The sequence below is a fragment of the Eulemur rufifrons genome, chromosome 10 (genome assembly GCF_041146395.1).
Source record: "Eulemur rufifrons isolate Redbay chromosome 10, OSU_ERuf_1, whole genome shotgun sequence".
In the NCBI taxonomy this organism is placed as follows: Eukaryota; Metazoa; Chordata; class Mammalia; order Primates; family Lemuridae; genus Eulemur; species Eulemur rufifrons.
Window position 1 is genome coordinate 31900946 of NC_090992.1, and position 22809 is coordinate 31923754.

The window sequence follows — 22809 nt, forward strand, 5'->3', positions numbered from 1 at the left end:
AAGTTCTGTATAAACATCAGAGAGCTCTTCATCAAGACAGGAAGAAAAACAGAAGACACAGCAGTGGAGAGACCCACCATTCCCATATTGCCCAAGACCTCCGCGCCTGGCTGAGGGCCGGAGCGGGCTGCGCCTGTGAGTCAGCAGCCTTGGGCAGCAGAGAGCCGCCTGCGAGAGGTCAAGGCAAGGAACTGAAGAGACCTGGAGACAGGTCCAAGGACGTCAGAAGAGAGGTGTCCTGGCACCACAATAATCCTAGAAACCTAACTGACAGCCATCGTGACGCCGTCTCCACCAGTCTATCTCAAACATTTTGGAAGCCATTTCTATTTCCTGCCTATACTATCTCTCGGAAGTTATGAGTACTTTGCGTTCATGAACTGCTGTGTGAAGAAGTGGCTTTTCTTTCCAGACTGTGGAGAAGCTGCCTTCAAATCCCCTCCGTTCCCAGAGGAAACAGGCCAATAGACCCCAGCTTAGTACGTGTGCGGCAGGCTTCTCGGGAGGGGGCGGGAGCTCCCTGTGGGCGCTGGGTAAGAGAGTGTTTGAACTGATGATTCTGTGTCCTCAGAGGGTGTGTTCAGAAGGGTGAGGGGAACTGGAGACAGAGGACTTGTGGGCCTGGGACAGCTGTCTCTGCTTTTCTACAGGGTGACCAAGGAAGAGCTCGAATTGGTACAATTGGAACCGTCAGGAAGACAGAGTCTAGATCCATGTAGGAAAGGGTTAAGTCAGTGGAGCTACCCCAGGATAAAGTTGGCTAATGGGCTGTCTTGGTAAAGTGGTGAGTTCCCTGTCACTAAAGGAATGCAAGTAGAGGCTGGATGACAACTTGGCAAGTCTCTTCTAGCCCCAAGAGCCTATGCACTTGTCTCTCGCTTCCTGTTCTCACTCCCAACCTGTCCCTAACCTCTAGGCCTGACTTCATACCAATTCTACCCAAAAAGCACAGCTGAGGGGTGATCCGCTGGGACATAATTATGTATTGGAAAGAGCCCTAACCCCCGAGTTAAACATTAAGCTTCATATGTTCTCTTTGCTGAACATAAAACTTTTATTTAGTCGGTGGAGTTTGAATCTGGGAGGTGAGTACATAGACAATCAGTGATGAAATGCTTATAACTACTTGCCTCATAACCAAACCAATTTCTCAAAAACAGCATGCCATAGAAAGCTATCCATGATTTACTATTGAGGTTTAAAATAAACGATATATGTATAGAAGAAGATATGTGCTATATGCCATTTAAGTAAAATGGTGTGTGTGTGTGTGTGTGTGTTGGGGGAGGGGTGAGTGTGAGAGTAGCAAGAACTGGGCCACAATCATTGCACCCTGAACCGTGCTGGGGAACACCCCAGTAACACATGTGAGTGTGCGTGCGATTGCACGCGTGCCAAAATACACTGCTTGATGTGTGAAAGAATGTTCAACAAAATAAGCACAGAGGTTATCTCTGGGCGGTAGGAATTTGGGTGATTTGGGCTTACTTCATTATTATTTTCTGTATTTTGTTAAATTTCTATTGGGCATTATTGTTTTTCACTATCAGAAGAAAAGGCAGTTATCACTTTTAAAAAGGCATACAGCAAGAGCTTGACACTTACTTTGTGTTAGAAGTTACATGTGCCAAGTGTGGAAAATTGAAAATTTAATGCATCCATCAACGTCTAATACAGACTTAGTTCACTGGGCTTTGGATCATAATCCTGAAAGACACAATCCTGAATGCCATAATCCTGAATGTTGAAATCCTGAAAGATCAAAATCCTTAAAGTCTAAATCCCTAAAGTCTAAAATCTCTAACATCTAAAATCCTGAAAATCACAATCACAGGACAGTTGCATCATAGTGGGTGGAATTATTACCTTGCTATTGTCTTTATTTGGAAATTAAGTCTGGTTTAAGGAGATGAGTATGGGTGCCAAGCTCGTGAGGGGGCAATTTGCAGACTTAATTTTAGGTGTCAACTTGACTGGATTAAGAAACGTGGTCAAGTTTTATTTTGTGCCTGTCTGTGAGGGTGTTTTCAGAGGAGATTGGTGTGTGAGTCTGAGTGATCAGGTGGGGACGATCTGCCCTGAATGTTGGCAACACCATCTGGTCGGCTGGGGGCCTGGAGAGAACACACACAGAAGGTGAATTTGATCTGTCTGAGATCTGGGTTGGACTTTTCTTCTGTGGCCTGGACATCAATCAGAACTCCAGGCTCATCTGTTTGGACTCCAGAACTTACATCATGGTCCTGAGGTTTTTGACCTGAGCATCCCAGGGTCTTCAGCTTGCAAATGGCCTCTCCTAGGATTTCCCAGCCACCATAATTGTGTGAGTCAATTCCCCTAATAAATCCCTTCTCATATATCTATGTGCATATCCTATTGGTTCTGTCTCTCTGGAGAACCCTGACTAAGACAGGTTTGCTATTGGGGAAGTTGAATAGTATTCCTTCTCACTGTATTCCTTACAACATAGTAGAAGAGATCTGTGAGATTGTCTCTTCACAGAAAGGCTGTGATAAGTGTACGAGGCTATAAATGGCGAAGGATAAAAGTTTAAAATCTAATTATTATTGGTGCTGCAAATGCAAAAAATCACAATTGTGATGGCTGAACAATAATGAGACTTTGAAATGGACAGCGTATACTCACAAAATTTGTAGACCACGACCACTCTGTAAGTACAAGTGCAACGAGTGTTTAAAGATCATAGAAGTGAAAACACAGATGAAAAATGCAAGAAATCTCTCCTGCCAAATTCTGCTCCTTCGCACAGCACCTTGCTTGCCTTCAAAAAAGTGCCCTCTCCCTTCCCTTCCCTTTCCCTTAAAAAAAAAAGTGCCCTCGTCAGAGAATAAAAAGAATTTGACAAGTTCAGAGACCCTCTAAACCAAAGACACTTGCTGATACTGAGGTTCCTGCAGTGTTACAGAACACATTCATGGTGAACTATTCTTGATTAGAGATTTGACAGTCAAAGAAGATAAATTTCTTATATTTACCACTAAATCTAACACAGAAAAACTAGCACATACTTCCCTTTGGCTGATGGATGGCACTTTCAAAACTGTCCCCAGTGTTTCATATCTACTATATACAATCCCTGTTGGATCCTAAGAGTCTAGAACTTATCTGCTCTTTTATGTATTAATTAATGACTAGGAAAAGTGAAGCACTTTATAAATGCTTATTTGAAGATTTGGTGAACTTTTATATTTTTATTTTTTTTGAGACAGAGTCTTGCTCTGTTGCCCCAGGTAGAGTGCGATGGCGTCATCATAGCTCACTGCAATCTCAAACTCCAGGGCTCGAGCAATCCTCCTGCCTCAGCCTCACGACTACAGGTGTGTGCCATGATGCCCAGCTAATTTTTCTATTTCTACCAGAGATGGAGTCTAGCTCTTGCTCAGGCTGGTCTTGGACTCCTGGGCTCAAGCAATCCTTCCGCCTCAGGCTCCCAGAGTGCTAGGATTACAGGCATGAGCCACCACACCCAGACTGAAGATTTGGTGAACTTCACAGGAGAAAATGGATTTCAGCTGAATCCCCCAACCACCATGATAGATTTGGAATTAGGTGTGATTGAGGCTTCTAAAAGTGAATTTCAAGGTGTCATCAACAAAGTTTATTTTTTCCAGATAACCCAATACATTTGGCAGAAAATTCAGATGAGTGAATTGGCCATGTGACATGGCGCTGATGAAAACTTCAGTTTAAAAATGCATCGTTTGCCTGTGTCGGCTTTCCTTTCAGCTGATGACATTCCAGGAGCTATTAATGGATAAAAGCCACATTTGCCTGAAGAAGCCAGTGAATGACCGACTGGTTCAAAAATAATTATGTGCGTGGTAGGATAAGAAGACACACAACAGTGTTGCCATTCAATAACCAGTACTGTTTCTGCCAAATTTGTGGTCTGTATGTGAGTGCATGTGAAATGAATTTCTGAGTGCCCAAGGCAACGTAGAAATGTGGCACAGAAGATGGGAAAATTTAACAGGAAGTGCTCATGTTGGTGTATACCAAATCACAGAACTTCAAAAAGAGCAGCGCCATCTAGAACATGAATGTGTCATTGGGGATGGAGCAGGTGGGAGGGGGGAGGAGGGGATGGGTAAATTCACACCTAATGGGTGTGGTACACATCGTCTGGGAGGGGCATACTTGTAGTTCTGACCTGGGTGGTACAAATGCGATAGATGTAACCCAAACGTTTGTACTCCCATAAAAATTTTGAAATGAAAAGAAGTGTTCTCCAAGGAGAGCCATGTCCTAAAAGCTATTCATTGTGATGCAAAACTTCAAAATATACTTAATGATTGAGAAAGTTGGCCAGGTCTTACGGACCACCTCCGGGCAATTGCCCAGAATTAATCTATCCCTGTAATACACTTTTTCATATGTCTAATTTTCTTTTCAGTTTTTTAGTTTTTTTCTTTTTTCATTTTTTTCTCACCATTTTAAATTGCCAGCATTACTTTTTACAATTCATTGTGCTATGTATTTCATATCTGAATCATTTCCAATACTGGAAGTATAAGTTGTGTGAAGACTTTTAGAGTTCTAATTTGTTTTATGCATTTTTTGCAAATTTGGCTCCACAAAAGTGCATCATTGCAACGCTGACTTTGTGTGTGAGCCTTTTGTGTGTATACAAAAGCATTGAAACTTCCTCAGTAAATGAAGAGATGTCCTTTTTGTCACATCTGCATTTGTGAAAGATAAAGTTTTTTTAGATCTCCACTCTGGGTGATTGCATATGCAGTGGTGACCCACTGTGGTGTTTGGCTGATCTTGTCCAAAGACTTGGGTTGTTCATCATGGTATCTCAGATGACCCCAGTTATAAAGCTGGGTACACACAAACACCAACATAGTGGTATGCATTTATACATTTTGGTTTTTGACCTATTTCTTTATAAATATGGTTCACCTGCTCATGTCACTGTGGTCAGTATACCTGAATATTTATGCTTGCAAAAATATATATGTTATTATTGCCTATTTTATTGCATAAAGTCGCTTATGAAGTGTTCTGTCATGTTTTTATGATTCTCAAATAAATTCCCTTTTAAAAATGTAAATAACGGCCGGGCGTGGTGGCTCACGCCTATAATCCTAGCCCTCCGGGAGGCCAAGGCAGGAGGATCGCTCGAGGGCAGGAGTTCGAGACCAGCCTGAGCAAGAGCGAGACCCCATCTCTACTAAAAAATAGAAAGAAATTATCTGGACAACAAAATATATAGAAAAAATTAGCTGGGCATGGTGGCACATGCCTGTAGTCCCAGCTACTTGGGAGGCTAAGGCAGAAGGATTGCTTAAGCCTAGGAGTTTGAGGTTGCTGTGAGCTGGCTGATGCCACAGCACTCTAGCCAGGGCAAAAGAGTGAGACTCTGTCTCCAAAAAAAAAAAAAAAAAACCAAAATCAGACATTTCATATTTAATGACCTAATATAAGGAAGACAGTGTTAAATGGTATGAGAGGTCTTCGGTGAAACACAAAAGAATTTCAGAATAGAAGAATTAATGCATTCATACATTTATTCATTTATACATTGAGGTATTAAACATTAAACTCCTATTCTGGGCTTCACACACTAGACTGGGGGGGGGGGGGCAGAGATGAAGAAGACCAGCTCCTTGTTCTCAGGGAACTCCCGCCCTCTGTTGGGGAAGACAGGTAGGTAGAGAGCTGGTTATGAGTTTGTACAGTGCCACAGAGATGCATAGGGCATACTGAGAGCCCGTTTCTTACTGGGAGATCTAGGAAGCTTCTTGGGAGTCATACACTAAGACAGGAAGAGTGAGAATGGCAGGGAAGGGCATTTGAAGCAAAGGAGAACAGCATGAGTAAAAGTTCCGTGGCGGGATTCAGAACCATTCAGAGGATAACTTATTGGGTGACACTGGGTGAATGATTGGGCCTCAGTTTTTGCAGTTGTACAATAAAGGGGTTAGATAACTTGCTGCTGAGGAGGGAACAGAGAAAACAATTTCTGTCTCTCTCTCTTTCACACACACACACATAGAGGCTGTGGCTACTTCAGCCTCCGAGAGGTAAGACATGGTTCACTTCTAGGTGACCTCGTGGACTCATGAAGGTGTGGCCTTTTGGGCCCAGCCTCCAGAGGGAGAGACAGAGAGGGATTGAAATGATCCACATCATACAGTAACAGGCATTTGTGTTTTCATTTAAAAACAGCACTTATTATTTGAATAGATAATGTCTGTACATTTTCATGGGCAAAAAGGTACAAATGGTGTGCAGTGAGGATGTGGTACCCAATTCTCCTCCTCCCCAGAGAAAATCACTGTTAAAAACTTTTTGTATAGACTTCCAGAGAATCTGTATGAACGCAAGCAAATTCACCCACACGTATGCATATATACGGCCCCTGCATTTTTTTTTGTACATAGGAGTGTCCTGTTTACATTCTTATGCACCTCACTTCACGAGCTCAATAACAGATGTCAGCTACTGGAGCATGGCATCGTCTAGACGGCTGCCTCCTTCTCGAATGGCCGGATGGAGTTCCACCATACACACGTGCCGGGATTCATGGAACCAGTCCTGAACGGATGAGCACTTTGGGGGTTTCCAGTCCTTCGCTATTACCAACAATGCCACAAAGCCTGTCCTGGTACCCATCACTTCCGCATGGGGGAGCCTCTGTCAGACAGAGGCCTAGAAGAGCAGTTGTTGGATAAAAGTCCTTAGGCATTTGCGATTCTGATCGAGATTGCTCCAGTCCCCTGTTCCCCTCTCCCCAGGGGCTGTAACCAATACACACTCCCACCTGCAGTGGATGAGAGGCCCGTGTCACAGAGATTTTGAGCTCCTCCAGGCAGCCTGGGAGAGAGATGGGGGAAGAGGGCAGGCCACGGGGAGAAAGGAGGACGTCGTTTGAGGGCGAGGCCTGGGGACCAGTAGGAACCTGGAGCCTGAGGAGAGACAAGGTCAACGAGAAATTCCTGGGGTCATCACCATGACCTTAAGGCTCGCAGAGTCGATGGCCAATGGTGAAGCTGAGCACACTTGTCAGTCGCCTTCCTCCACTGGCAGCTCAGTGACAAGCCTGCCACCTTTCCAGTCTTGCATTCCAAGGAGTGGCACTTGGGAGATGAAGGAGGGGTGCCTGGAGGGGAAGGGGTGGGTGAGCAGAGGCAGCTCAGGAGCCTGGTAGGAGCCTCAGTAGGAGCCAGTGCTGCAGAAAAGCAGGCCGTGCTGAGGACTAATTCAGGAGAAACTTAGAACCCCTAAAACTCAAGAAATCACCAAGAATTCCCTGCTCTCTCTGAATGTGTGGCTTGGGAGCTGAAGCTATTTTATCTGGTTACTAAAGAAAAGAGACTTTGGACATCACAGGTAGTGACTTGGTGACACCCCATGGCTAACGTTCTCAGCACCTCCAACACTGAGTGGCTCTCTCCCTGCCCTTCCCGGTCCTGGCAGGCCTGGACCATCCTGCCCGGAATTAAGGGGCTTTGAGGTCAGAAGCCTGGCCCAGGGGTCCTAAGCCTTTTTGATCATAAACCCCTAACACTAAATAAAAAAATAATTTTTTAAGTTAGTTTTAAAAATTAATCTTTATTTGTAAATTCTATAAAGTGCTATTATACTAATACATTCCTTTAACACAAGTTAAAAAATAGAAATTAGAAAAGATAGGCTGAGCGCGGTGGCTCACGCCTGTAATCCTAGCACTCTGGGAGGCCGAGCCAGGTGGATTGTTTGAGCTCAGGAGTTCGAGACCAGCCTGAGCAAGAGCGACACCCCATCTCTACTAAAAATAGAAAGAAATTATATGGACAACTAAAAATATATATAGAAAAATTAGCCGGGCATGGTGGTGCATGCCTGTAGTCCCAGCTACTCGGGAGGCTGAGACAGGAGGATCGCTTGAGCTCAGGAGCTTGAGGTTGCTGTGAGTTAGGCTGATGCCACGGCACTCTAGCCTGGGCAATAGAGTGAGACTCTGTCTCAAAAAAAAAAAAAAAAAAAAAAGAAAAGAAAAGATAGAAGTAAAAATAGAAGTCCCTAATAGTCTCCCTAAGCCTCAAAGCACACCCTACTTTGGAAACCACTGAGCTAGCTTTGGGGATGTAGAGAGCCGGGTTGCCCAGGGCACCTGGAGGGCTGTGTGCACATGTGCACGTGCCAGCTCAGGAATGGAGGTGCTGTGAGGTTTGGGAGACTCGGGACTCAGCCACTAAAGGAAACCATGCTGAGCTTACAGTGAAGCCCTGCGGGAAGAGGGGCATGTGACCATACGGTGGATGGGCTGGACCTCAAACATCTTGGTGTGGCAGAGGCTTGGCAAGGCCCCTGTAGCCCAGCTCGGCTGCAAGAGGGTGGGCGGCCTTTCATCTTCGTAGCGATCCCATTCTCCCTCCACGCCCTCCGACCCCCTCCCCCTTGCCTCCTTAGATGCTGAGCTCAGCTATATGTAGGGACAGGAGAGGGAGCCAGGCGCCTGGCCTACTTTCTCCCAGGACAGGAAGCGGGGCCGCTAATAATGACTGCTATTGCAGAGGGATTCAATTTGCAAAGGACAGCGAGAGTAATAGGAGGATTATTTCACCTGCTCGCCATAAAACACATTCATATTTACCACCCGCGGAAGAAAGGGTTATGGCAACGGAGGGAAGCTATTAGAGATGATTCCCAACTGGGAGCAACTCAGTGGGATTAGGGAAAATTACTTTAATGTCCCCCTCGGGGCCTCGGCTTAGGTTCGCTCTGCTTGTCCGTCTTCCCTTTGGTGGGGGAGCCCCCGCCCTGCCATGTGTCCCTGCCTGGTACTGCTCAGCCAGGCCTCAGGACTGCAGGCTGACTCCAGGCCTTCGCAAACTGTTAAACAAATCCTATAATTAGAAGCCAGGTTTCATTAACGAAGTGAAAAATGTAACATTACCCTGTGTTTGTTCACTGGATGCTCGACTCATGTCCCATGACCCAGAGGAGCTATGACCTTGGGTTTCCAAGAAGCCTTAATAAGGTAATGTTTATAAGGCTCTTAACTTTACAATTCCGCTGGAGAACGACTCTGCAAAACGAGGACAAACCATAAACCCAAGGAGATCCCTCCTCCCCTCTCCCGATGGTGAAGAATGTGGTCCCCGTACGTGGGGCACGGAAAGCCCCAAGACTGGGATTAAAGGACGGTGGGTTTTGTCCAACTCTGACACTCCGTTGCTGTGTGACATTGTATCTATCTCTTTCCCTTTCTGGACTTCTGTTTGTCCATCTGTAAAAGAGAGGAGATAATGGATCTTGTCCTAAAAGTCCCTTCAGTTCTGATACTCTACTGTTTGATTTCTGCATCTCTCTACCATTGAGTTTTATCTTGAGCGAGGACTTTTCCAAATTGGATCTTCCTCCTTTGGGCCCCTCTAAAGAACGTGGTAATGAAAGTTGAACTGGATAAATCTAGTTTAGGGTTGGCAGGACACATAGATAAACCTTCTTCTGCCTCAGGTTTGAACCCCTAAGGGCCTTGCCGATGAGATAAAGTGCACAGAAAATAATCTAAAAACGACTAGTGAAAAAAGAAGAGACAACCCTTTGAAGAAATTCAGACTGGCTAACATGAGGAACAGCAGACAGCTCCAGGGTTGCTCTGTCTCGAGGTGGTAGCCACTATGAAGTCAACATACTGTTATGCTGACATCACAGTCGCTGACATTTATTGAGTTCATTTTACGAGCCAGACTCTGTGTTAGAGGCTCACACCCCCGCTTTCGGTTAACCTTGCAGTAAATCTGTGAGATACATTCTTTCTCATTATCTTCATTTTGCAGATGAGAAATTGACAAATAAAGAGATGAAAGAATTTGCCCAAAGGAGCTCCGTGGTTGGAGTTGATACTGCAGAACCCATTTTTGACCTCTGCAGTCCTCCTGTCTACAGACCTCTGACCCTGTTGTGGTGCTTGAGGAAGCAAGAATTGTGATGTGGCTTCCTTCACTGTGTCCCTGAGTGATGCTGATGAGCAGAGCATGCCATGCCCTGCCCGCCGGCACAGGACACGTAACACAGGTGATAAGGACACCTGTACTGAGCTAAGCTTCCTAGATCTGGGGGATGCTTGTTACGATGCCTTGGCCTTCCCTGACTGTTACTGCTTACAGGGGCAGAGGGAGCAGCTTTGCTCTGTATAGTCTCAAAGAGCCAATTTGCAGTCAACAGAGGAAAGGAGGTAGACATTCAAAACAACCAATAAGAGACTGAGAAGCATTTAACAGGAGTATCATTGAGAAGCCAGCAAAATGGCCCTGTTGAGCTTGAGAGTCGAAGAAATGGTTGAAAAAACTGGGAGGATTAGTAAGTGATTCTGGAATGCCAGGGTGAGAGCTGGCTCTGTGGTCGAGACAATGGGACAGAATACAAGGGAATCCCAGTATGGAAGACAAGAATTCATGAACACAGCCACGTGACAGCCAGATGGAAGGGCCAAACAATCCTAGTTTTTCCAAAGAGCACACTGCTGGGGAGAGGGGGGTCAGGGTCAGCCTGACCCCTGAATTCTCTCCAGAGCTGACTCAGAAAACTTGTCCCTCTGGCATGGAGCCCTCTCACCGGACACATTTTCCTCCAGTGTAGATTTGTCCATGGAGCACAGCTGACCGCGGTAGAAATGATTTGGAGGCCTTCAGTGCTGTGTCCACTGCCCAATGCCAAGGGGCCCACCTCTACCCACTGCTGTTCCCGAGTTCGTCACCTTTCCCTAAGCCACAGGCAAAGGGGAGGGGCAAGGGCAGGGTAGCTGGTGGTCAAAAGCAACCATGGGGGCCCAGCCTTCCACCCCAAGCTCTGTCCCTTTTCTCCTCACTGTATGGCCACGGCAGGCTATTTCCCTTCCCTCAGCCTCAATTTCCTCTTCTGTAAAATTTTTGTATCCACAATGGGTTGATATAAGGAGTAACTACGGTCATAGACGCAAAAGCATCTTTCAAACTGTAGAGTGCTGCCCACACGTATGGGCTGTCAGTTTTGCCACCAGACAATTATCATCAGCATCGGCCTGGGTCCCCTCGCTGGACCATTCCGTCTGTCAGAGACAGAAACCTTGAGGCTGCCTTCTAGCCTTAGAGCCATACTCGACCTTCTTCCTGGGAACCAGACTCTGGAAATGGTCAGATTCCACACTAGCCATTTCTTTCTCTTTCCTCACAGTATTTATGAGAACTGACCTTCCAATGGAAATTTGGCAAGATTTCACATTCTGGAGACATTGTACCTTCCTCCACATGCCCTGTGAGGCGGAGGTCATGGACTTCCCAGAAGGTCCAGCTGTTCCCATGGCTGCAGGAGGTGCACGGGACTGAGAGAAGAGGGGCCCGGCCAGAGTCCCTGAGCTGTAGGCTGGTCCTAAAGTATCAATATCGTCATCTCCACCACCCTCCATTAGAACCTCAGGAACTGTTTTAGCTGTTCACTGCTATATCCCCAGTGCCTACAACAGTGCCTGGCACATAGTAGGTGCTCGATATGTATTCGTTAATTGAAATGAATGAACCCTCATCAGGGACTCTCAAAGGCTCTACATTGGCCATAGCTAATACACAGCTAATACACTGAGGTCGCAGCTCACAGAAACTCACAGAGCAACCTAGGCAAGATGTTTAAACTAGCAGCTGGGGAAGCCTCCCAACATCGCCTCCCAGCAGGTCCAGGCCACAGGGGTGACCTTCTGCAGGGAGGCCAGGGTTGAGACTCACTGTAGCCCTAAGAGCCTGTGAGTTTTCTGGGCTGCAGGAGGACAAAGGACAGAGTCCTTGGCTATGGCCATCAAGGCGCCTTGCCGAAGGGTGATGTGATGTGTCTCAGAGTTCCTGCCTGTCCCCTGAGTGGTGGGTTGTTGGTAGCTCTCAGGCTAGTCCTGCCCTGGTCACAGCTGGCCCCTGGTTCCCCGAGCCAGGTGCTGAGAGGCACATGTGTGAGTGAGGCATGTTCGTGGCTTGTAAGCAGCTCTCACCTGATGGCTCTTTAAAACAATTACAAAATGAAACACACACGCACAAGACGTCATCCTGAAATTCACAGCCATATAGATATACACCAAAACAACCACAGTAAGAAAAGCTCTCTCTGAGCCAGTGACAGAAGCCACTATGCAAGGTAGGTTGGATAGGGACCATCGGTTTTTAGCTGAATGCTCAGGGGACCAGGTCTTTGAACCCAGACTGCAAAGGACGGCCCTGTGCCCTCGGCCAGCCCGCTCCCAGGACTCCTCTGCCGGCCCCAGCAGGGAGATGCCACCCTCTCCTCCTCACATCCCCACAGCATGGCTGCTTCCCCCACCGGGGCGCAGGCTCTGGGGGTCTGCAGAGACATTTCTCACGCTATACCCTTTTCCTGCTTCTGCTGCAGGGTGGGGCCTCCCACCCAAAATAGACACAGAGCCACCCGGCAGGGGGAGGGGCTGACGGCTTTAGGGGGAAAAGTCAGAATTCTGGATCTTGTAAATCCAGACGTCCTGTAAACTCTGAACAGAATGTAAACATCCCCTGGGACCGAGGGGAGGGTACTCTTGGGGACAGGGCCCGGCGCCTCCATCTGCTGCAGGGACAGGCTGTTTACTTCACGTTCCCGCAGGCGCCCTTGGGCTCCTTCCTGCCCCAGGTCTGGGCCAGTCAAGGCAGGCAGGGCAGCCCCACAAGGGGGCCTGAGGCCTGGACATAAGATTCTGATGTCTCAAGGCTGGAAGGGAACTTTGAAATCTCAAGAAGCCCAGCCCCTTCCTCTTCTGGAATCTCCCATCTAGTCCCCTGGCCTCGGTGGAAGCACCTCGGCGGATGGGGAGCTCCCTCTCTTCCAGGGCAGTCCATTGCATGGCTAGGACTCTCTGGCAGTTAGAAAGTGCTAGAAGTGAGCTGACTAGAATTATTCTGCGCCACCTGATTGGGCAGAGCTAAGAACAATGTATACCATAAAATAACAGCAGGGCCATTCATTGAGCACCTACTGTGTGCCAGGCACTTTATGCATTATCTTGCTAAACTCCCCACCTCCCTCTCAAGGATGTAGGCTCAGGGAGGTTAGGTCACTTGCCCAGGGTGACCCAGCTGCTGTCTGGCAGGGCTGGGATTCAGGTTACTCTGGTTCAAAGTCTGTGCTTTAAATATTGGTCTAGACTGGTTGTTTCTAATCAAAAAGCAAAAATAGCGCCCCCCCTCCCCACCAAAGTAAACACCATGCAATGAACACAGGCATACACAAGACCAAACCAAAGTCCAAAAAAACAAAAACAAAAACAAAAAAACCCAGCCTAAACTTGCCAAATATCAAGTTCTATTATGTGCTAGGCAAACAATGATTTTTATGATTAATGCATCTTAATAATCCTTTGAGGAAACTGGGGCTCATCAAAGCTGGGGAAGGTAGACATGGCCAAGAGATAAGGGGCAGCTCAAGTGTCCGAGCACAGTGCCTGACGTCTGCAGTCTTTTCCCCACAGCAGGGGGACTTCTGCATAATACAAAAGAAAACTTTTGCAATTACAATCATTATTTTCAACAACTAGAGCTTTAAAAAGTGGAATGTGCATCTTCAGAGAGAAACGGCATCCCAGACTACAAGTATCCAGCAAAGACACTTTAGAACGGTGCCCACATTAGTCGGGGCTGGATGAGATACCCCCGCCTCCGATGGCACATGGATGGTGAGTGCTAACAAGAGACTAGGTGCAGTGTGGAGTCGATCTGCAACCCCGAAACACAAACTTGGCATTTCAAGGCTGGATGCTGGGTGGAATGCCAAGGCCACCTAGTTGCCAGCGAATAAGACCACCTCTTAAAGCCCCACCCCAACTCGAGTTTCCTTGACTTGCCCCCGTGGGGAGGAGGCACTGGTGCCTGGGCAGAGGGTCATGCTGATGGGGCGTCCCCTCTGCAGGTCCCAGGGGCCGCCCATTTATCCAGGCCTTTCCCTTTTTTGAGAACTGGGAGCTTGCTGGCTGGGGCTGTTTCCACCAACAATGTTCCCATCCAGGGAGCTTAAAATAGCCCCTCTTGGCTGGGGCTCTGGAGTGAGCAGTGAGGCAGGCATTTGTGCAAATATGGGCCTGGGAGAAGGACTCCTACACGGGAGGGAGGGAAGGGCCACACAGCAGGGGAGCCAGGACCTCCTGTGGGGGCTGCGCCCTCCTGACCACAGCCAGCAAAGGTGCCCGCTAGCCTCCTCCTGCTTCTCTGACATTATAGAGTCCACTTGGACAAGGTTTTAGGTCAATCTCTCAGGTCCTCCAGGCCTTGGTGAGGCTCTAGGGTGGGCCCACTGGAAACAGGGGCCTCTGCTGCTTCCAGCCTTGTTCCCACCTCACAAAGCCCTTCCTACCTAGGAACACTCCAGAAGCATCCTTGAAGGCTTATCTCAAAACTTGTTTTAACAATAGGAATGACAACTGCAGCTACCATCAATTGAGCACTTACTGTTGCCAACGTGTACTATCTCATTTGATCCTCACAACTATCCATTGACAGCCAAGTTATTACGATCTTCACTGTGCAGAAGAAACTAAGGCTCAGAGAAGTCAAGTAACTTTCCCAAGGTTGCACAGCTGTGAAGGGGTAGGGGCAGGATTGAAACTCAGGTCTGCCAACCTGTGGAGCCTGGGCTCTTATCCCCTGAGCTGCACCTGCCCCTCTGGGTGCCCACTGTCCCGGCCTCCTACTCTCCATCCCAGAATTACCACCCTGTATTCCAGCTGATGCGAGTCAATGTATCCGATATTTGGTGAATGCCTAGCACCCACCAGGAAAGCTGCTGGGTGCCGCACCCATGGCCTGGGAGCTCTCGGACACCCCTGAGGACTCTAGTTTGGGCTTGGGCTTAGTGAGCTGCAGGGTCCAGGTTGAGGACGGCAGGGTGACGCTGAGGCCATCCCCGACCCTCCTCTGACCAGCTGACCTGCTGGACCTCCCCCTCCTCTCCTGGCTGCACTGCCCCCGCTCACCCCATGCAGGGAGCAGCACGTGCAGGAGTCAGACTAATTTGCTTTGAATCCTCTGTGACTTTGGGCAAGTGACTAAGTGCTCCGAGCCTCAGTTTCCTCATCTGTAAATTCGGGATAAAACGAGGACCTCACCACAGGTTGTCGGGAGGGTTTAATGGCACAGGGCACACGATCTAGCACAGTGCCAGGGAGTCAGTAAAAGGCTCTTAAGCGGTAGCTGTGATTGCTACTAATTGTTATTTTCTGAGAATTACAGTGTCCGGGAGCCAAATGCCTAGGGCCTAGCACACAGTAGGTGCTCAAAGTGAAAGGAATCACTCGGCCATCCCGACCTGCTGTGCTGTTCCTCTCTGATGTGGAAGGTGTCCTGGGCGCTGGTCCCCAACAATAGGGTCGCTTGGGAAGGCAGGTGCAGGGCCCCTACCCACTGGCCCCACCCCTCATTTTCAGCCCCAAGGCCCACTCCAGGGACAAGGGGTGGCTGGCAGGGAAATTCCATCGGGGCTTGTGAGCTCTTAGGGGCTGTCTGGCTTTCTGGTGGCGCCACCTGGTGGCAAGTGGGTGAGTGCAGCACTTCTGGCGGGGCGGGAAGCTGAAGGCTCTGAGCGACCATGACCACCCACCGCCCAGCCTCACGCGTAAGGACCCCCTGAAGCCCAAGGTCCTACACCTCCCTCTCTGGCCTGGCACTGGCCCCTGGGGTTGGGTCCCACAGCCTGCCTGGGTTCACAGTCAGGACATCCCTAAGGGCAGATGAACCTTCGGCGGTTTCTAGAAGCCGAGGGTGGAGGAAGGGGCCTCCTTCCTGGCCTGAGATGGCCCAGGAATGGGAAACCGAATGACAGTCACTGGGCCCGTGCCTGATTCCCTACAGTATTTGCCTGGGAACCCCGCAGCTCCCTCCCCGTTGTGAGGGACCTGGGGTCCCCACAAGGACTGGCCTGGCTCCTTGGCCCCTGCCAGACCTGCAATCAGTCTTGTCTGGAGCTGTTTGTACAGTTTGGGGGAAGAGCAATGCATAAGAATTAGGAGATTGAGTTCTGCTCCCAGCTCTGGCACAAACATGCGGTGTGAGGCTGGGTAAGGCCCCTCCCTCCCAGGCCTTGGTCTCCCTGTAGTAAAATGGGTGGGAGGAGGGGGCCAGGTGATGGGTGAGGGCCCTTGTAGCTTCCAGACTGGGCTCTCCAGATGCAGATTCCTGGGCCTGCTACTTCAGAGCCGCTGGGCTGGGACCCTGGAACGTAAATTAACAAGCACTGCAGCTAGGATGTAGTGAGGCTGATCAGTCCCAGCTTTGGGAGGCAGAAGCGAGGGGTGTGTATTGCCAGCAGGTAAGGAAAGTGTGGTGGTTTCAGGGGTCCTCAGAGGCAGAGGAATCCCTCATCCCCCAGTCCCCATCTACCAATTCCCCCACCTTTCCATGGCTGTGCGAGGGGTCACCCCAGCGGCCTGTCTGTCGGACCCCGCTGCGCCAGCAACAGAGGGGTAGCAGAGAGCCAGCGCGGAGCACACCCAGGCTGCCCCCACGCCTGGCAGAGGGGCTGGGACAGCCTGGGGGGTGGGGCGGGGGCCCTTGTTGCCTGAGGAGGTATTTTCAGAGTCCCCCTCCCTCTGGAGTTTCCAGCGATAGAATGGAGCCCTGTCTAGTATTTGACCAAATATGGTGGTATCTCTCGATGCACTCAAGCCCTAGCCAGCTTCTCAGTTATGTTGTGGAAACCTGCCCTGGACAGATTAATCTTGTGACATTTGGGAGCGCCTCTCGCCCTGCGTTCTTCCACTGGGCCGATTCCTGTAAATGGCCAAGACTGGCCCTCGGTAAGACAGGGCAGTCCTGGACGTCTGCACACGGCGCCCTCCTCTGTCCTCACACCCCTTCCCCCACACCTGCCTCCCCGCGTGGATTCGCTCCCATCCGGCTGGGCTGTTCACTCCAGGTGAGAGACATTGGCCAGAGGAGCCGGTCAGTTTAGCATGTGATTCCAGGACCCGTGGACCCTGGGGGTGACCTGACCTCATGAGGTCATGGTCTGAGTCTTAGAGGCCTAGAGCTCTCTTAGCAGCCAGGAGTGGGGCCTGAGAGGGTAGAAAGGAGAGTGGGTTGAGTATTGAGAACCGTGCTAGCTCTAACGCTAATTAGAACAGCTAATGTTTATAGCAATAATGATAAAATTATTTTATAATAAGTTTTATAATAAACAGCTAAGTGTTTATTGAGCACTTACTATGGCCAGGCACTGTGCTGGCTATTTGACATGGGTTATTTCCTTTACTCCTTATAGTGGCCTCAAGAGGTGGATGCTATGATTATTCCCAATCTAGAGATGTGGGAACTGAGGCTCAGAAAGATTTCAGGGAGGAATGGGCCAGGCCACTGTCTATTCCTGGATACAACTCCCATTTTACAGAGAAGGGACTGAGGCTGAGAGACAAGGAAGGTCACAAGCTGCCACACACGGGCAGGGAGACCTCCCTGGGAGAAAGGCCAGAGCAATTGGCCGTGAGGTCCTCACAGATCCGCAAGTCGGCCCGAGTGAGGGCCCACCAATTCAGAAACATGTTCACAGCAGGCTGGAATTACACAGAAAGCATCCCAAGAAAAACAGCATGGGGCGGTGGAGAGAGCCATGGACAGAGACCGGCATGAACCCCAGCTCTGTCACTTCTAAATCACTGCATAATACGGGATGAGTCCCTTCCTCAGTCGGGCCTCAGTTTCCCTGCCTGTGAACTAGAGGGTGGGACTGTGGTCTCCTCGGGCTATGGCGCTCACCTGAGGCTGGCAGAGGCTGGAGTGCCTGGGGCTGTTTCCCTGGGAGATGGGGCCTGTGCCCTGCCGCTGGCCAGCACACTCCCAGAACATTTGCTCTCCTGACCAACCGACAGCCCATCCCTCCTCCACCCTCACCCTCTTGCCATCCCTAAAGCAAACGAAGCTGATTGTCTTAGCTGGCCCTGTGGGTGCTGGCCCGGCGGCCGGCCGCAGGCCACAGGCGGAGGTGCCACCGGCCCAGAGCCCCACCAGACACACAGGGCATTGTCCCTCGGTCAACAGCCCCTGGGCACCTCAGCCCGGCTCCTGGCCTGCCCCCACGTCCCTCACTGCCTGCCACTGCGCTAGGCCCAGCCAGCTGGGGGCCCAAGGCTCCCAGCTGATGACGAGCCCACCCACCCACTCCCCCAGCAGCCCCCAGTCGAGCTATAATTGCTTCGCTCCGTCCTGTTGCTGCCATTCTCTCGGCGGCGGCGGTGGCATCTGGGGTTCCAGGCGGGCAGCAGCTGCAGGCCGACCTCGACGCCGAGCGGATGGACTGGCCACACAACCTGGTACGTGGCGCTTCCCCAGCCCTCCCCCAGCCCCTTTTAGAGCCTGAGTATTTCAGTATTTCTTTCCTATTGATTAATGGCTGCCTCTGTTTGGCTTGGAATCTGCGGAGGCGAGTTCTCCCTCTGTCCTCTCCCCCAGGACTAGAGAGAAACAGAGACTAGTCTCAGAGCCTGCAGCCATGCCTAGCAGCTCAGCTCTTGAGCTGGGCTCAGGCCGGACACACTGAGGCCCTTTCAGGCCAGAGGCATCTGGGGCGATGCTGGCAAACTCGTCGGCGGGGGTTTCTCCAACGAGACCTGGCTCCTGAGATCTGGGCTGTGAGACCTTGGGCAAGTCCCTCTGTTTCTCTGTTTCCCATCTGGAAAGCGAGGGAGGGGGACTTGGACTCCGTTCTGGGTTGCTCCGGGTGGAGAGCCAGACTTTAACAATGCTGCAAGAGAAGTTCAGATGACAGAGCCTATTGTAAGAGACACATTTTTCTGCCCCAGAGTCTAAGACCAAAAAGGAAGAATTTAGCGACTTGAATCTCTGTTGTGGATGCTGTGCCAAGAAGTGGCTCTGCCAGGAGGGGCTGTGCTGGAACTTGTCTCCCGGGGTCAAGACTTGCGGGGTAGCCTGGATAAAGCAGGCACAGGCCACGGGGCTGCGGGGGAGGCAGCTGGGGCAGGTCTGGGGCTGGCACAGAGCCTGCCTAGAGTCAGTGGGAGACAAAATTCCTTAGAGGGTCCTCCGTCTGTCTAGCTCTGTCCCCCGTGCAGGCTCTGGGCCTCTTCTCCCTGGCTTCCTGAGAAGTCTGGGTTCTGCTGGGCCGAGTCCTCTTCTGTGTGAGCCTGAGGCTTCGCTGATACTTTGCTTCTGGGGAGGGAGAAGTGGAAGGAACGGACAATATTGGGTGGACGGGCAGGCAGGGGGTCAGGGCTGGAGGAGGGGAGGCTCAGGGGAGGAAGGCAGTGTGGGTGTCATGGGCAGGGTGTCCTCAGCCTGTGACCATCCCAACTCCCCAACTTCATTGCATGCCCTCTTCCCCCCACCCACTCTAAACCAACTCAGACCTCCTCTTTTACTGTTTCCCCCACCTATAAGACTTTTAGACACCATCTGCCCATGTCTGCCACCCTGTCGTCCTTCAAGCCTTACTTGACATGTCCCCTCTTCAGAGAAGCTTCCTGGGCCACTGCCCAGGCACAGGCTAAGCAGGAGGCCCTACTTTTCTCTAGCTATACCCTGCATGGGGCCATGATTGCACGTGTCACTAGCGAGACTTAGGTGTTTGTTTTCTTGTTCACCGTTTGTTTCCCTTCCCAGACTGTAAGCTACAGAAGGGTGGGGATGGGCATAGCCATCCATTCACTCAGCAAGTGTTCACTGAATGCCTAAGTGCCTGGCACCACAGACACGGGGACAAGGCAGCGTGTGGAAACTGACACGTGTCCTCTGTGCTGAGTGGGGGACAGACATATAAAAGAATCACACATACAAACTGTCAAATTGCTGTCATGCCAGAGGCATGTGGGTTATCAGAGCCCAGGAGAGCCCAGAGGTATCCCTAAGGAAGTGACACTACAGCCAACACACGAGGGGTGGGAAAGTGTTTAGGAGGGGAAGAGAAGAGGCGCAGCCTGCAGGGAGAGGCCTGTGCAAAGCCCCTGTGGCAGGAAAGAGCACAGTGACAGTAAGAGATGGAGAGAAGGCCAGAGACTGGGGCACAAGTGAGAGAGGAAGCAGGGAGTGATTTGAGCGGGGCAGAGCTCAGTTGGGCAGGGAGAGAGGGGTCACACCTGAGCCTGGGAGACCCCCAAGGGACTCTGAGGCTCAGTGCTCCCACCTGTGACCTGTGGCCTTCCTCCCCAGCTGCTCCTTCTTACCATCTCCATCTTCCTGGGGCTGGGCCAGCCCAGGAGCCCCAAAGGCAAGAGGAAGGGGCAAGGACGGGCGGGGCCTCTGGCCCCTGGGCCTCATCAGGTGCCGCTGGACCTGGTGTCAAGGATGAAACCCTATGCCCGCATGGAGGAATATGAGAGGAACCTCGAGGAGATGGTGGCCCAGCTGAGAAACAGCTCTGAGCTGGCCAAGAAGAAGTGTGAGGTCAACTTGCAGCTGTGGCTATCTAACAAGAGGAGCCTGTCTCCCTGGGGCTACAGGTAGGCTGGGCTGGCAGCAGTGGCTAGCTGTCTTTTGGGGGGTGGGGTCATGGTAACTGTTCAGACCTTGGATTCAGAGGTCTGGGTGCCTGGGTTTGAATCCTGGCTCTGCCCCTTCCAAGCTGTGTGGCTTTTGGCAAGTTGATCCGCCTTTCTGAGGTTCTGTTTGCTCGATGTCAACAGAGGTGGTAGCAGTACCTGCTTCGTAGGCTGCAGTTAGGTGACATGTGGAGCACTGCTCTTACCTTTCTTCAAGCCCCAGCTGAAGTGCCTGCAAGCCCTTCCCCAAATGTCACTTCCTCCAGCTCCGTGGTGGCTCAAACACTCTTCTCAGTTGTAGCATTTCCCGGCCATGCTCACGTCTGTCTCCCACACTAGACCAGGACCTTCCCAGTCCCTGCATCAGAGTCACCTAAGGATTCCCACGCCGCACCCAGCTGACATCTCCAGGGGGGAGGCCCAGAAAGTGGCATTTCGTATATTTCCACATGACGAGGTTGCGGTGCAGGCTCTGATTCGGGAATCCAGACCTGCTGTCCCTGATGACACTAACACTGTCCCTGCCTTGTCCACTTCCTGGCTCAGCACCTGGCACACAGAAGGGGCCAAATAAATATATGTTGAATGAATGGTGAAGAAATGGCTGGCCCTGAAGGTCCTCATTCACAAACCCAGGCTGAAGGTTTTTCAGCCACACAACTTAACACCCTGAGACTCTAGAATAGCACTGTTGACTGGAACTTTCTGTGATGATGTACAGCACAGGATAGTAGCCACTAGCCTCATGTGGTTACTGAGCACTCGAAATGCGGCCGGTGTGACTTAGGAACTAATTTTGATTAGTTTAAATTTAAGTTGACACACGTGGCTAGTGGCTACTGCATCGCGCAGCGCAGCTCTGGAACGTGGCCACTGGGAGGGTCAGCCGAGTCGGCAGAGTCTCCAGAGCCGGGCTTTGCACACTTACTTTACGGTGCCCGTGGGAGCCTGTGAAAATGCAGTTCTCATCCCGAGGGTTCTTGAGCTAACAAGCTCCCAAGTGGAACGAGGTGGTGCGGATGCTGCATGTCCACGGGTCTGGGTCACCCACTTCCTCCCCCAACATTTAGCAGAGGAGGACACTGAGGGACAGAGAGGGAAAGGCGGCAAAGCAAGTCCCTGTGTGCCAGGCTCCGTGAGAGAACACGTCTGCTTTGTGCATCAGTGACCCTAAAGCCTAGGACAGACCCGCTCACGTGGTGAGCCTGTAAAAAGTGCCTGGATGAATGGAGATGAGGTCAGAATCGAATCCAGGCCTCCTGACTCTTCCAAGTGGAAATTGGGCACCAGTGTGCTCACATTATTTCCATGGATTAAGTTTAACAAAAATGTAAACAAGTGGGGGGTGGAGGCGGAGGGGACCTTGGACTTCTCTGTGATCCCCACAACACGACTTAGTCCTGGGATAGGCATCTACTGTATGACAGATGGGTGTCATCTACTGTATGACAGGGTGACTGACGGGTACCCTTGAACCTGGATAACCTGGGGGCACGTGACTTGCCTGCTCCCATCTTCAGTTTCCTGACCTGGAGGACGGAGCTGATTGCTGTCCTTCCTTCCTCCAGACCGCGCAGTCTTGCTGGGGCGTCAAAACCCGGGTTAGGAAAGGCGGGGGCGTGGGGACGGGCTGCCGATTGGCTCTTTCCCGACCACCTTCTGCCCTGCGCTCTCTCCTGCTCCCCGCAGCATCAACCACGACCCCAGCCGCGTCCCCGCAGACCTGCCGGAGGCGCGGTGCCTGTGTCTGGGCTGCGTGAACCCCTTCACCATGCAGGAGGACCGCAGCATGGTGAGCGTGCCTGTGTTCAGCCAGGTGCCCGTGCGCCGCCGCCTCTGCCCGCCGCCGCCGCGCCCGGGGCCCTGCCGCCAGCGAGCGGTCATGGAGACCATCGCCGTGGGCTGCACCTGCATCTTCTGAGCCGCCCGGGGGAGCCAGCCGGCAGCCGGAGACCACCCTCCCCGCACCCCCGCGCCCAGCAAGGCCTGTGAAAAGTAAACGCTGTCTTTTGAAAGCAAGACTTTGGGTTTGCTCCTTGTGGCTCCAAAGCCCAAACCAGGGTCGGGGTAGGTAGGAGGTCCCTGGGAGGTAGATTTCAAGTCAATATAAAGGAGAATTTTCCATCACTCACAGTTCTCCAACACTGAGATAGGCTATAAAAAACATACTGCATTCATTTCTACCTTTTAGGACAGTCACATTCTTCCTTTAATTTGGGATTATCAGCGTATATTTGAGCCATGTTATTGTAGCTTGGTTGGTATAAACCAATATAGGAGTTGACAAGAGCTAACTCTATCCGATTAAGTCAAAGGTCATTGGAAACAAGGTCTTTCCAGGTGGGGATCTC

The 22809-nt window shown here is 50.8% G+C and overlaps 1 protein-coding gene across 2 annotated transcripts; it reads left to right on the forward strand.

The window, feature by feature from the left end:
- Nucleotides 1-393: 393 nt before the first annotated feature.
- IL17B (interleukin 17B) lies at nt 394-22477 on the forward strand. 2 transcript variants are annotated; one of them, XM_069484380.1, is made up of 3 exons: nt 394-479; nt 20130-20419; nt 22148-22477. In XM_069484380.1, exons 2-3 carry the CDS (start codon nt 20265-20267, stop codon nt 22377-22379), a joined length of 387 nt encoding a protein of 128 aa, XP_069340481.1. In that variant the 5' UTR covers nt 394-479; nt 20130-20264; the 3' UTR covers nt 22380-22477. The 2 variants fall into 2 exon arrangements, with proteins under 2 accessions (XP_069340481.1, XP_069340480.1); XM_069484379.1 differs by lacking the exon at nt 394-479 and adding an exon at nt 18182-18277.
- Nucleotides 22478-22809: the final 332 nt, after the last annotated feature.

Coding starts and splice junctions, on each gene's coding strand:
- IL17B (XM_069484379.1), top strand. CDS start 18,257: ATGGACTGGCCACACAACCTG. Junction 18,278..20,129: donor TGGACTGGCCACACAACCTG/GTACGTGGCGCT, acceptor CTTCCTCCCCAG/CTGCTCCTTCTTACCATCTC. Junction 20,420..22,147: donor CTGTCTCCCTGGGGCTACAG/GTAGGCTGGGCT, acceptor TGCTCCCCGCAG/CATCAACCACGACCCCAGCC.